The following is a 13,300-nucleotide window of genomic DNA, read 5'->3' on the forward strand; positions in this document are numbered from 1 at the left end:
TTACTTGGAATCAATTAATTATCCAGATTTGAATTTGTCATGTAGTAATATTATGTTAAATCTGGCTCAACTGTTTCTCCTACCTTCTTTAGATGGTCTCTCCCCAGTCAACACTTTCCTACTTTCTTCAAAGTAGTGATTTGGATGTTGTATAGATGTAGTTCCTTCTGGCAACTACCAACAAGAAAAATAAAACGATATTAAACAATTTATCTTCAATGTATTATATTAATTCATGTAGTATATTAATATATGTGATATTTATCCTTTGTCCCAGTAGGTTGGTCACATGACCTAAAGTGGGTATAAATTGTAAACAGACAGTGCCATTCGGTAATAAAAAGATGCATGGCTTCTTCTGAGTGTTTCTGCTGTAAGGCACATGGGTGATCTTCGAACAATTTCATTAGGTTGAAATTAAGTATCGATTGTAGGATTCTTAATTTTAAAACCAAGTAACAAATGGTATAAAAATGTAGCAGTATGTATTATTTGTTACTTCGTTTTAAAATTAAGAATTCTACAATCAACACATAGTTGATGTTAAATAATGTTGGTTGGAATGCCAATAAACTATACCACATTGATTGGAAATTGAACTTGAGAATATTGCCATAATGGTTTGCTAATGGTCCAAAAGATGCTGGCCCCAAATATTGAGATTTTAAGAAATATTAGGCTTAAGGCCTCTGCATATATACAGCCTGTTTAGGTATGTCTTCCATCTGCGAGTGGAACACGCTACAATTGCAAGTGGGACAAGCTACAACAGGAATGATGACACTAACCTGATGTGTAATATCAAAGTATCTCGAGCAAGCCAGCTGGCAATGTCCACCATTCATGTAACCCATGATCTGAGGATGAAATAATTTGACATCAATAAATGACATCTAGATGAAATACTAGGTTAAGTTTCTACACTAGGTTTTGTGGCAATGTTATGACCCTTGGCTAATAACTGCTTGCAGTACCTAAATGCCTGGCAATGTTAGGTCAAGTGGTTAAGGCAAGATTTTTATACCTTGTTAATAGCGAACCCTCAGATTGCCAATAATTGTGATTTTGAAACTTAGAAAAAAAAATTTTTTTTGGCCAGTTAGTACACCTTCCTTCAGGGAAAAAGGAAATTTCGGAAGAAAAAAATATTTTTATTGTGCTCTCCACTCCCTTGAAATCTCCAAAAATAGGATATATATATTATTTGTCCCTTAATTATATAAATTTAAAACATTTACAGTATTAATCACATTAATATACTGTTTACATTCATCAATAAAATTTAACTTTTATTTTTTCCTCCACCTAGATGCTTTTGGTAAAACTATTTTGCTAAATAAAAAAACAAAAAATTCTTTCTATTTTTTTTCCCGCCCTAGCCTGACAATCTTTACAAAAATAAGCTATTAAAGCTAAACAAGGTATTAAAAAAATCTCGCCTAAAATCTAGGCCTCTGTTGGCTGCCAGAACTTACAGAATCAATACCATCCTTAGGGACATTGTAGGTGGACAACTGCTGCTTGAGGATGGTAGCATCAGTGTGGCGAAATGGACAGCCTAAAAGAAAAAAAAAATCAAAAATATATTACATAATCTAATGTACAAATGGATTAAAAAAAATCAATTTTAATTCACAAAATATCATTTTAAAATTGACTACATATTAAAAAGTTCAAGGGTATCCAGCAATCTTTTTATTTTATTTTTTTCATTAATATTCTTTTAAACATGCCAAGATATTGAAATACAATGTTTTTTTTTTTTGTTTGGAAAGGGATGCCTATTTTTACCTTGGTTTCCATAAAAATTGTTACACACTATTGCCGACTCCTTCGGGGGAATGCTACGCAGTGCAAGCTACGCAGTTCAAGGATTGCAGTGAAAATGCTGTAGCGACTGTGTAGCGATTCTATAGAAACCAGGCTTAAGGGAGCGTTCTTGACTGCGACGGGAACAGCTACGCAGTGCAAGAACTGCAGTGAAAACGGCGTAGCGACTGTACAGTGATTCTATGGAAACCCGATTTTAGAGAGCATCTAGTGCAGTTGTCTAAACTGCTTGTAGCCACTGTGTGTCCGCTGAACTGTGGAGATCTCTCGGTCTGCGGTTCAATTCCCATCGCTGGTCCCCTCGTGTTTAAGTTGGAGGGTCGAAATGCTTTCGAAAGTGTCGTCTTTCAAGATTAGACGTTTAACCCGTTTAACCTGTTCAAAAAACGCAGTACATTTTTCGGAAAAATTAGGGGATTGTCTACAGGTGTACTGTCCAATTCACTGCCAGAAAGACCCCGCTGGAAATAAGTCTCGTGGGTTATCCCTTAATACGTATCACAAGAAAGAAATTCAATCCAATCCAATCATTTTCTGAATGTCTGAGTTATTTGCCTTTATCCTGCAAAGTATTAATGTATTTCAAAGATTCCCAATCGATACTGTTATCGAATGCTTTTGCATTCAATTATGATGGATCGTAAGTAGCAATAGGTTTCATAGTAAATCATTCAAGTAATATAACCACATTGTAGGAATTTTTTACATAATAATATATTCTGTTTTTACGAGTCCAACTGATTTTACAAGCACTTGAAGTACCGAAACACACTAGATTGTACCTTTGTATATTCATTTCATAATTTATTCACATTTTTTTCTCTTTAAATTTATTATTATTTATAAAAAGATATTCATTTACATAATGTCAGTGAATTATAAATATTCATAAATACAATATATTACACACAAATTAACATGTGAAAATGTCATTTCTCCCAGAAAACCTACAGCGACACTCGCCATACTGACTTTCTCTATATTGATGTACAAAAAAATTACAAAATTTTCCAGGCTTATGTAAGCTAAATTTTTAGACAATAAACAATTCTATTTCATGGATAATATCGTAAATATTTTGATTCAGATATGCATTTGTTTACGTTTATCTATGTCATGACTTTACAAGTGCTCTATTAGGCTTTGCCTCAAGACAAAGCCTGAATACAGGATGAATTCAATATGCTTTCTATTTTATAAATAAACAGTTCTTACTGATCTGCAAAGTTCATTAGGAGCCTATTAAACAACATATGTAAAACCTTTACTCCTTTCATTTTCATTTTCTTTCCTTTTTGTGGAATGTGCTACAGAATAATGGAGTTATTATTATTATTATTACCCTTGGGAGTACTACTGTGATAATTGGATGTGGAAGCGGTTGGCGCATCGGTTGTGGCTTGGACTCCCAACCTCGAGGTCAGGGGTTCGAAACTCTCGCTGCGTAAATCGCTTGTGTTCTTGGCAAGGCACATTATCTACGGTTGGAATTCTCCCCAGGGAGCTGAGTAGTGTTCCATATGTGTTTGATCCAATGACCGGGGTAGTAATGTGAAGCGCTTAGAGGCATTGTGCATGAAGCGCTATGTAAGAGCGACATCATATTATTACTATTTACGCCCAGCAATATGGTTGGTAAGGCTTAAAATACCTTGTTTAAGCAAACTTTTTTAATTTTTTAAAGATCGTCACAGGGTGGAAAAATTGTTTTCTTAGCATCTAGGCAGATGAGAAAATAAAAATAAAATTGTATTGAATGTAAAAAATGCAAGTGATATATGCTTTAAATTTATTTAATTAAGGAAGAAAAATATGTTTTTTTTTTAGATTTCAAGAGAGCGGAGGGCATAATAAATATAAATAAAAATATAAATATATATTTTTTTCTGAAATTTCAATTTTTTGAGGTGGAGGGTGTGCTAACTGGCCAAAAAATTGTATTTGTATTCAAAATCATTATTGGCGATCAGAGGTTTTGCTAAACAAGGTATTGAAATATACCACACACAGAACAACCAGGCCTTACCGTGATGGTCCCCAGTAGCGGGAGGATTGGACATAATAATCTTCATACAGCTGTATGGCGTGTAATCAACACGTTTGCCCTCTTTACCATAGTTGTGGCGGATGTTGTACGCATACTGCTTGTCAAACTATTAAAACAAAGTAGAGAAGGAAATATTTTTCACAATAAATGTTCATTGCACATTTGATTCAGAGTAAAGCTTTGGCACGGAACACACAATAAATTTTTTTTTACCATACTTAGAGGATGACGCTTCCCGAGTATCCTAGATATTCCTAATATTCAGGAATTATTTATATTTACATTTATATATTTATTATACTCACAGGTATCTAGTCATACAGCAATGTGAGAGATTATTACACTTCCTGTTTCAGTATGGATATGCTTCATCATAGTTATCTATGACGTAGTTTCTGTTTTGCTTTGTATCGTCCCTTGTTAATGTCAAAAAATCATTAAAAAATAATTTTGAAATAAACTTGCTCATATTGCAATAGCATACAAATTATTAACTTGTGCATAGAAATTATAGAATTAAAAAAAATGTTTACCCTGATTTTTAAACCAAAAAATTATAATAAAAATAATAAAACACTTCCAGTGACTGGAAGTGTTGCTATCATTTTTCGCTGTAAACTGATGGTTAGACGTTTTTTTAAATACACTAATTTCTATGTTCAAGTTGATAACTTTTATGTTACTTCAAAATGGGCAGGTTAATTTTTAAAAATATTTTTATGATTTTTTTGGTATTTAGCATGCGACTATACATCTCTAATACATAATATCTCTTTTGTTTTTAAATCTATTACACACAATAAAAGTACTACCACTGTATTTGTGGTTTGCTATGTCTATTCATAAAATCATCTTTGATCTATAATTTCATAATGTGGTTTTAAGTAAGGACCTCTTAGGTCATGTTTATAGAGCCACTTTCCTGTCCTGATCCCATCTGCGATATCGTCCAAAAAATAATCCTTAAAACACTCAACTGAAACATGGAATGTCTCGCTTAAGCCTGACTCTGGAAGAAAACTTTTTTTATATGCTGTACAACTGATTTTTCTAAGACAAAAAAAAGATTGTTTGAGGAAAAAACTTGGGAATGGTAAATGAGATACAGATTTTTGTATATTTAAAAACTGAGGAAAAAAGGGGCGTGCCCACATTTTCTTTCCCCAATAGTTTTTAAATATACAAAAATCTGCCTGAGTTTTAAGTTAAACAAACTTTTTGTGTCTTATAATAAGACATAATTAGAAAACTCAGTTGCACAACATATCAAAAGCTTTTCTTCCTATGAAGCCTGGCTTTAAAATTATCAAGTACCTTTTCAAGTTTCAATAAACACATATCAAGACACAGTTTTTACTTTATGAATATTCATTCAATTTACAGATTCGATCCAAAGAATATACAAATGTTATTAATTATATCTGTTTAAGAATGCCATGTACCTTATCAACATCCATCACCTTACTGAACTCTGACCTCCAAAATATGAGTGCTTGTTCTAACGTGATCCCAATGGCTTTGAGAAAGAGGCCGTACTGCATACGCCCCCAGTAGCGGAGGTGATGATTCTCCTTCAAGGAAGCGTGTAGGTGGCGCATGCACAGTGGGAAGGACTTGCGAGATAACTGTTATAACCGAGAAAAACAAGTTAATAGTATATTTGTTTGTTTTCAAAGTTATTTTCGTCTTCATCACATTTTTTTTATTATTGCATTTCCTGAATTGTATTCTTATATATTATTTATAAATTATACTGTATTATACTTTGTGTGCGAAAAAAGACATAAACCAAACAAACAATATTTTATTTATTGGGTATAGAGCACTGACCAAAGTAACAGACCTATCTTAACATAACGTAAAACCTTCAATAGAAGCCCAGGGCTCTTTTATTTGCGAACTTTAGATGGGCTTCTTTTCAAGGCTACTTTTGCAAAGTAATGATGTTGGGGGGGGGGGAGAGGACGGGGCACTTCTTTTCAAAATGAATGCCGTAAATTTTGGGAATTACTACTATAAACAGCCCACGAATTTCACGTCGGCAATCGGCAATTGCCGACCATATTGCCAAGCCAGAATTGCTACAGGATGGCAATTTTTTGCCGAACTACAGTAGGCCAAGATTTCTTTGCTTCAAAAACTGCTTGGAAAGTCAAAAACTTTTACTATTAAAACAGGCTATAGCATACACTAAGTTTCATGTACGTTGTCAAACCAAGGAAATTGGTGGTTCATAAAACAGACTTGTTTGTACAATAACTATTTCTAACTGGCATGCAGTACGTACAATTTGCGTACAATCATCTTGTCTTTCAATCTCGCCTAGTCGTTTCATAGGCTAGGCCTACTGTAGGAATGACGCTAGCCAGCCAAGGTCTACAACATCGCCCAATTGAAGCCATGTGGAACGCGTAGATTGTAATGCTTACCTAAATCTAATTATTTTTCTATATTATTATCATATTTAAAATGTTGTTTATTATCTAAAAACAACAACATTCAACATATTGTAAGCCTAATCCTATCGTCCGTTTAAACGCAATCACGATCGCATCCTGACTTCACTACTGACAAGTACTGTACATGTGTTGAAAATCCCTGCTAGATCATTCTGGGCATGCGCAAGGACATGCATGGGCAGTTTTGAAGCAGCCTCCTGTGATGCTGTGATGATACGATCGTAGCTTTTACGAAAGTTCCCATGCCAAAAATAACGATAAAAAACGAACGCTAAAACGAAATTTATTCGGCGATTTTCTTATGTAAAACATAATATTATACTACACTATTAAATTAATAAAAGTATGACCATTCTTTCACCAGCAATATATTGATTTAAGAGAAGTTAACAAAATCACAATCTGTAGATGACGATGTAAGGTCGAGCATTCGGAAAAATCATAGTTTATACTATATAGGCCTAGGTAGTAAAAAATTGCCGAGGCTGCCAACCTCGGAGAATTTAAGGTCGGCAAATTTTTGCCGACCTAATTTTTTCCTAACTTCATGGGGTGTATAAAACATTAAATAGGGCCACTATAACAACAGTCTGCATCATGTAGTGTATTAACCGACATTAAATCACCTAATCAACTGTATAAACCAAAGTGCGTTTAATTTATTTTGTTTGTTTGAAATTCATGTACAGTGTATGTACTGTACGATCTTAAAAAGGAGCCTATGCGCTTCTTTTTTAGATGGGCCTCTTTTTGAGGCTACTTTTGCAAACTAACAAGGAGGCTTCAATTCGAGATGAGCTTCTTCTCGAGATTAAGCCCATTGTGCTTCTCTTTGAGGTTTTATAGTTTATAATAATTTCACAAAAAAAAAAATTCTGACAATGGGCCAAGGTGTTAGGGATAAATTGGTTCTAATTATAGACTTGACTTTATTCAATATAAAATATCATCATAACAAACCATAGATAAAAAATGCAACAATTAATGTAATCATCATCATCCTTATCAATGCTAAACCTGCAATAGCGCACTCAACACGACTTATCCAATGGCTAATGATCGGAGTGATCATTAGCCAGTATGTGCACAGACCTAGTTATATTCTAACAGTGTCCCTCTCAATTGGGTTTATCCATTTGGTTTTCAGTCAATCTATTGGTCATCTGACATTTTTTTTATTGATTAGGAAAGAGCCCTTTGCACTGGAATATTAGGGTGTAGGTGAAGGAGACGTCCGCACCAGGTCAGACGTCTTCACTTTATTAATCTACTCCAGCTCTCCCTATTTGTGCGTGTGCAATTAATGGAAAATATAAAATTTAATAATCACTACTCACACTTTCCAATTCCCCTATGGAAACTTTACCAGCATTTGTCTGCTTGTTTCCATAGTCCTGTCCAAGGTACTGCTTACTTAGATTGTTGAGAAGAGGGAGAAGTCGGTTGTCTTCTTCAAGTTGTGGAACCGCTCGCGCCGTCAGGGCAAGTGCATGTGACAGGTGAGCACGGTACGCGCTCAATACAATTGACACTAGCTCATTGTTCGGTACGTATGCATAGCCCTGGAAAAAATATGGATTATCAAATGGCAATACCACTGACATTAATCATTATCTGAAGTATATATCATGATAAGCATCATTATTACCCGACAAAAATTAATCATTGTTTCAATCAATTTTTGCTTTAATTTAAGATTATATCCATATTTTTATTCTGTTTGTATATATGCGCTACATAAGAATGAACTATTATTATTATTATTATTATTATTATTATTATTATTAACATCATCATACCCATCATCTTCATCATCACCATTATTATTATCACTACCATCACCAATAATAATACTCCATCATACATCAGGATATATATTGTCATCGCATTCATTATCATTACCAAATTCATGAGCATGTCAGCATCATCTTCATAAGATGATGTCAAGATCATCAACATTCTCATTGCCATCATTATGATCATTCGTGTAGATTAACACATTCCAATCACCTCCTAAATGCCTTCCACCAATATTTTTCCATGCTACTAAAAATGCTTCATCACTCAAAGATTGAATTACACAAATCAAGGGTTATATTGGTAGTCTATGAGTGGATACTTATGTGGATAAACTAAATAATTGCCTATTCTCACCAAAAAGATTCACTAGCCCTTCACTAGTACTTGTGTACAAATCTAGAACTCCTTCAATCAGAGTACAGTAGGCCTAAAGCGTAAAAGTAAAAATAACTGGTGGCCTCAATACTTACCTTCTTAACAAAAATCTTCCTCAATCTGACAAGATCGAGTGCTTCAGTGAAAGGAACCTTGTAAGAAAATTTTAAAATAATAGATAGTTAAGTTATAATACAGTTAATGTTTGCGATAATACTGACAACAACAAAATAAAAGCCTACCATATGTTATAAGGATTCTGTCTGCCAATCTCTAAAATGTTTGATCAGATATCATCAGTACAGTAAAGCAGTATAGCCATCAGATATGGATAGCCAATAGTTTGTTTTGATCAGAAATATACGGTAACATATCCCAATTACGTAACCCTCTGTCCAAACAGAGTTCGTAATTAAGAAAATTCATAATTCAGAACTTTCAAATTTCATAGCATCTCAGTGTGGTGAGGAGCCTAGGCCTATGCTACAAGTAGGGCTAGGTAGACCTAAGCCTTGCTATGGGAGTAAAATTCTGTCACAAAAAATGACTTGGATTTTACTTTTATCTTTGGAGTTCGTAATTGAGAGATGTTACTGTACTTATAACTAAGCCTTGCGCACATTGTCAAGTTGTGTACTGTATGTGACATATCACATCAGGACCATATATAAGCACATCATGACTATATATGGGCATAAAATAATTTTATCAATGAAAATTTGATAATCTGTAAAGCGTTTAATGCTCCCATAAATAGTAAACACAACATACCTCTAAATATTTTACTATACTTTTCAGCTATTGTCCGAGCACTGTTCATAAAGCCAAGAAATATATTCAAGTATATACTGTAAACACTGACCTTATAAAAATCTACTCCTGCAATACTCATTTCTGTCATGCTGTAACTGGATTCAACCAACTGCTTTTTAATTGCTTCCTTCTCTTGTGCATCAATCTATTAAAAAAACAAAATTATTCTGCAAAATTACAAGATTGAAAGTGGTGATATGTGTGTGTGCAAGAATAAAATGTTGGATACATTGTTCATTATTGATGTTAATTAAAGCTAATGAAATTTAAAAATGTAATAAAAGCGATTATACATATAAAGTGATTATATATAGCGTGACAGCGATGCGATTTTGATATCACATGGTGGAGTCCCATTATGGACACTTGGTTTTTCTGTGCCAATTGATCTCTATAAGTTATTGGCATTTTTTTTCCCAAGCCACAGAGGGAAATATCTGATATTAACTTCCCCAAGACATTTTTCTTGTCCCTACTTTTGATTAATTTGTCAAGAAATTGTTCCCTAATTTCTTGTTATTACTTGTCAAGTCTGCATTTATTTCTAGGGGTCTGCACCCATTCGTCTGTGGCAGGGCAAATGTGTTACCCGTTGATTTGTTCGAGCCACCTAGGTAAAAGTTCGGGAACACAACAGAGTGGTGATGGATGGATGACCCCTACGAGATCAAGCGCTTGTTTTTGCCTGTTTTCCCAGACTAGTTAAGTTAATAATAAATGTATATTTAAAACTACATTATTCAAAAAATTAAAAAAAACAAAAACATTTTAAAAATTAAAAAAAAAATGCAGAAAAGGCTGCTGCTCCTTTTCAGGTGGAAATGGTGCCGCGAGCAGCTCTCTATGAGATGGATACATGCGCCTTATAAGATGTCATTATTATTATTTTTAAGTTGTTTATTTATTTATTTGTTTATTTATCTAGGCCTATAGCTCAGACATGCGCCATGAGCGTCTACAACGAATACTGGTGCACCGTAAATGTCGGTTTATTATTATTATTAGTAGTAGTATCATTATTATTATTGTAACTTTTCAGAATAACAAAAGATGAATATTTAATTGAACATCAGCTAGAGTATTAAATTATGTAAAGCTAAATGTGTGACCTGCAAGTGGATGTTACATGTACCTGGCCTGTTACAAAAAGCCTAAAATAATTATAATAGTTAAGTTTGCTAGGCCTATAATTACATCATTTCACAGTCCATTACAATTTTTTTAAATTTCAAGTGGGAGTGGCCACGCCCCTCTAAACCAAGTCAATTTGTGACCTTACATGATCATCGGACCTTCAAATTGATTCAATTTACAAACTTGGCCCCTTTTACGATATACTTGAGAACCCATGGTATATGTTGTGATTGACCTGAAGGTCAAGGGGTGAAATGCAAATACCACAACCAAACCAACCACAACTCCCCTAACAAGCAACATCAGTAAGTTGTTGGAATACTTACAGGCTCATAGTTGAGATCGTTGTCAATCAAAAACTGTGTTCTGAGATCAACGTTTTCGTCTAGGAACCGAAATCGAAACAACTCAAGTTCTTGAGTTATGAACCATCTCCTTAACTCATCTCTAGAAGAAAAAGAAAAAAAAAAACAATGGATTATTAAAAAGACATTGCCATTTGGATTTGGGTTGAATAGCTTAGTGGTTAAGATGTTTGCTATTTAATCCCAGGGTCCTGGGTTCAAATCCTATCACAAAAGGAATTTTTCTCACAACTAAAAACAATGTCACTTCCTATAGACCAGGCTATAACTGAGATAGGTGCCACTTGGAGAGGTAGAAATTCTCATATGGTTTTTCTAGACCAGTTTTTTTATGGGGAATCAGAATATGTGAGGTAAAAGGGGTGTAACCTGAAAACTTTCGTGTGAGGGCGCTTTTTCAAAATGGCCACCAAATTTAAATAAACTACATATAATATGGGTAAAATAAGCACAGAAGAGACCAACTTTTGAATATGTAATGATAGGAGTAAAATATAACCAGCTAAAGTTATTAATGTGAAGATTTCGGGAGGCAATTGATGGCACTTTTTAAAATGGCCGCCAAAATTAAATAACAATTTAACAGCAGCTTCAATACCCTAGATAATTTTTTTCATTTAAAAAACATGAACGTAATAACTGCTGTTGACTTTTTAAACCTAAAACAACATATTTTAGGGGTGTAAGCACATATTTTAGGAGTGTAAGCTAACTCACTTTTGAAAATGTAAGTAAAAATGCCCCCTTATATTAGCCCTTATCTGTTTTAAGAATGGAAAATATCACCAGAATGCTAAAAAACAATCCAGCTTCCTAACAAATATCCGGTTGTTTTTCATTATTTCTGTGTGCTATACAAGGTATTCCAGACAACTACCACAATTTTCATGTATGAAGAAGGCATCAATTTATTTACTACAATATTTGTCTTGTAGTGTTTAACTGTGTAGCCCTATGTTGAGCAATAATCTTCAGGTATCGATTTTATCACTGCGATCTGAAAGTCTTCGTATTTATCGTATGAACAATTCTTTTACTTCCATGGGAATTTGTTTATTCCATCTGTTCCATCAACTTTTTTTATTGACAGTCATTTACCTCTGCTTATTTTCATTCTTGAACGATTGAGTTTGCTAAGTATCTGAAGCTCGAAATTCTGCTAACATGGTGGCAACAATGATATGTCAGTGATCTTGCCTCTGCAAAACTTTCTTGAACATGTTACTTGCTTGATTTACACTTTTCTCCTTAACTCCAAGCAGCAGTAAGACATACTCTTGTTCTTCATACACCTTTTGTGACAGAACATCTAAAACTCCGAAGTTGCTGAAAGTTTCAACAAACTCAGTTTATGATTAGAGAAGCTATGTTTTCCTTTACGAAAGAAAGCCGGGGTGTAATTGTCTGATGTCTCGAGAAAGGGAACGGATGATTGCTTTGCCTTGGTTGTTATTCGTATGCTTTGCATAAAGGAAGACCTTCGTGTCGGCTTCTTTCTGGTGGTTCTACACCAGATTGTAAAACTCCAGGTTTGCCCGATTTTCGAGTTCATTTTGCCAAAACACAGTTTGCCGAATGCCAGTTTTCTGAATCAAAAATTACGAATCCCAGTTTCTTGAAACCCAGTTTGCCCTGAAACCCTCTTTGTCGAAAATATAATAAAAGCAGTATGTAAAACATTAAACACAGCATATATGTTGGAACACTCTCTAACTCTCTTACTATGTATTCGTATAAGAAATAGCGGCTTATTGTAGTTAAATGATTCTTTTTGTTTTAATATGTAAATCAATTGGCTATCAGCAAATAAAAGTCAATTTAATAGGCCTCGCAGTTAAAACGTTTTATCAGCATACCTATGGTAAATACATAAATTTATTTAAAAAAAAATAATGAAGGAAATAAACAAATTAATAATAATCTACAATTATGCACACATGCCAATTGTGGCTCCTGAAATTTGTCGAAAGGGGGTCTGACTCAAGGGGCCGACTAGAACCTCGGTGGTCAGGGACCTGACACAACAATCCTGATAGGGTTTGCAGAGGGAGTATTTTAGAAGGATACGATGCTTATCCTTAATTTCATTTCATTTTATTCTAATTTTAACTTGATAGCCATGCTTTCAAGTGTGTTTTTCTACAGCTTTTTTGTCTTCCAATATTTTTCCTTTTAATTTGTACACATATGAAGCTCTCAAATGAAGCTTTCAAAGGCACAGTATGCTGTACTTTTGTAACACAGAGATTTCGACTGGGTTTCGGAAAACTGAGTTTCTGCAAACTGGGATTTCATGATTTCAGTAAACAACTGGATTCGGCAAACTGGATTTCGGCATACTGGATTTCGACAAACTGGTTGGATAGGCCCACCTTCTTGAATACTATTGCTTTCGGCGAGAATGCATCCTTGTCACTGAAAGAGATTTTGTATTAGTTCCAGATCTTCGTAGCAGCCAAGAAAAGCAGACTCGAAAG

At 34.2% G+C, this 13,300-nt stretch overlaps 1 protein-coding gene across 1 annotated transcript in view; it reads right to left on the reverse strand.

Moving 5' to 3' along the window:
• LOC117119800 (DNA primase large subunit-like) overlaps window positions 1-13,300 on the reverse strand; it is a 36,384-nt gene that overhangs the window by 17,645 nt on the left and 5,439 nt on the right. Inside the window, exons 4-12 of the mRNA XM_033264716.1 lie at window positions 10,785-10,905; window positions 9,374-9,469; window positions 8,607-8,663; window positions 7,674-7,898; window positions 5,320-5,502; window positions 3,857-3,983; window positions 1,476-1,558; window positions 789-857; window positions 84-174 (exon numbers count right to left, since the gene is read on the reverse strand). Of these exons, the coding sequence (XP_033120607.1) occupies window positions 84-174; window positions 789-857; window positions 1,476-1,558; window positions 3,857-3,983; window positions 5,320-5,502; window positions 7,674-7,898; window positions 8,607-8,663; window positions 9,374-9,469; window positions 10,785-10,905 (1,052 nt within the window). The remainder of the gene's footprint in view (window positions 1-83; window positions 175-788; window positions 858-1,475; window positions 1,559-3,856; window positions 3,984-5,319; window positions 5,503-7,673; window positions 7,899-8,606; window positions 8,664-9,373; window positions 9,470-10,784; window positions 10,906-13,300) is intronic.

Source organism: Anneissia japonica, unplaced genomic scaffold (genome assembly GCF_011630105.1).
Source record: "Anneissia japonica isolate Jap-2015-1 unplaced genomic scaffold, ASM1163010v1 scaffold724_len3256291_cov202, whole genome shotgun sequence".
NCBI lineage: Eukaryota > Metazoa > Echinodermata > Crinoidea > Comatulida > Comatulidae > Anneissia > Anneissia japonica.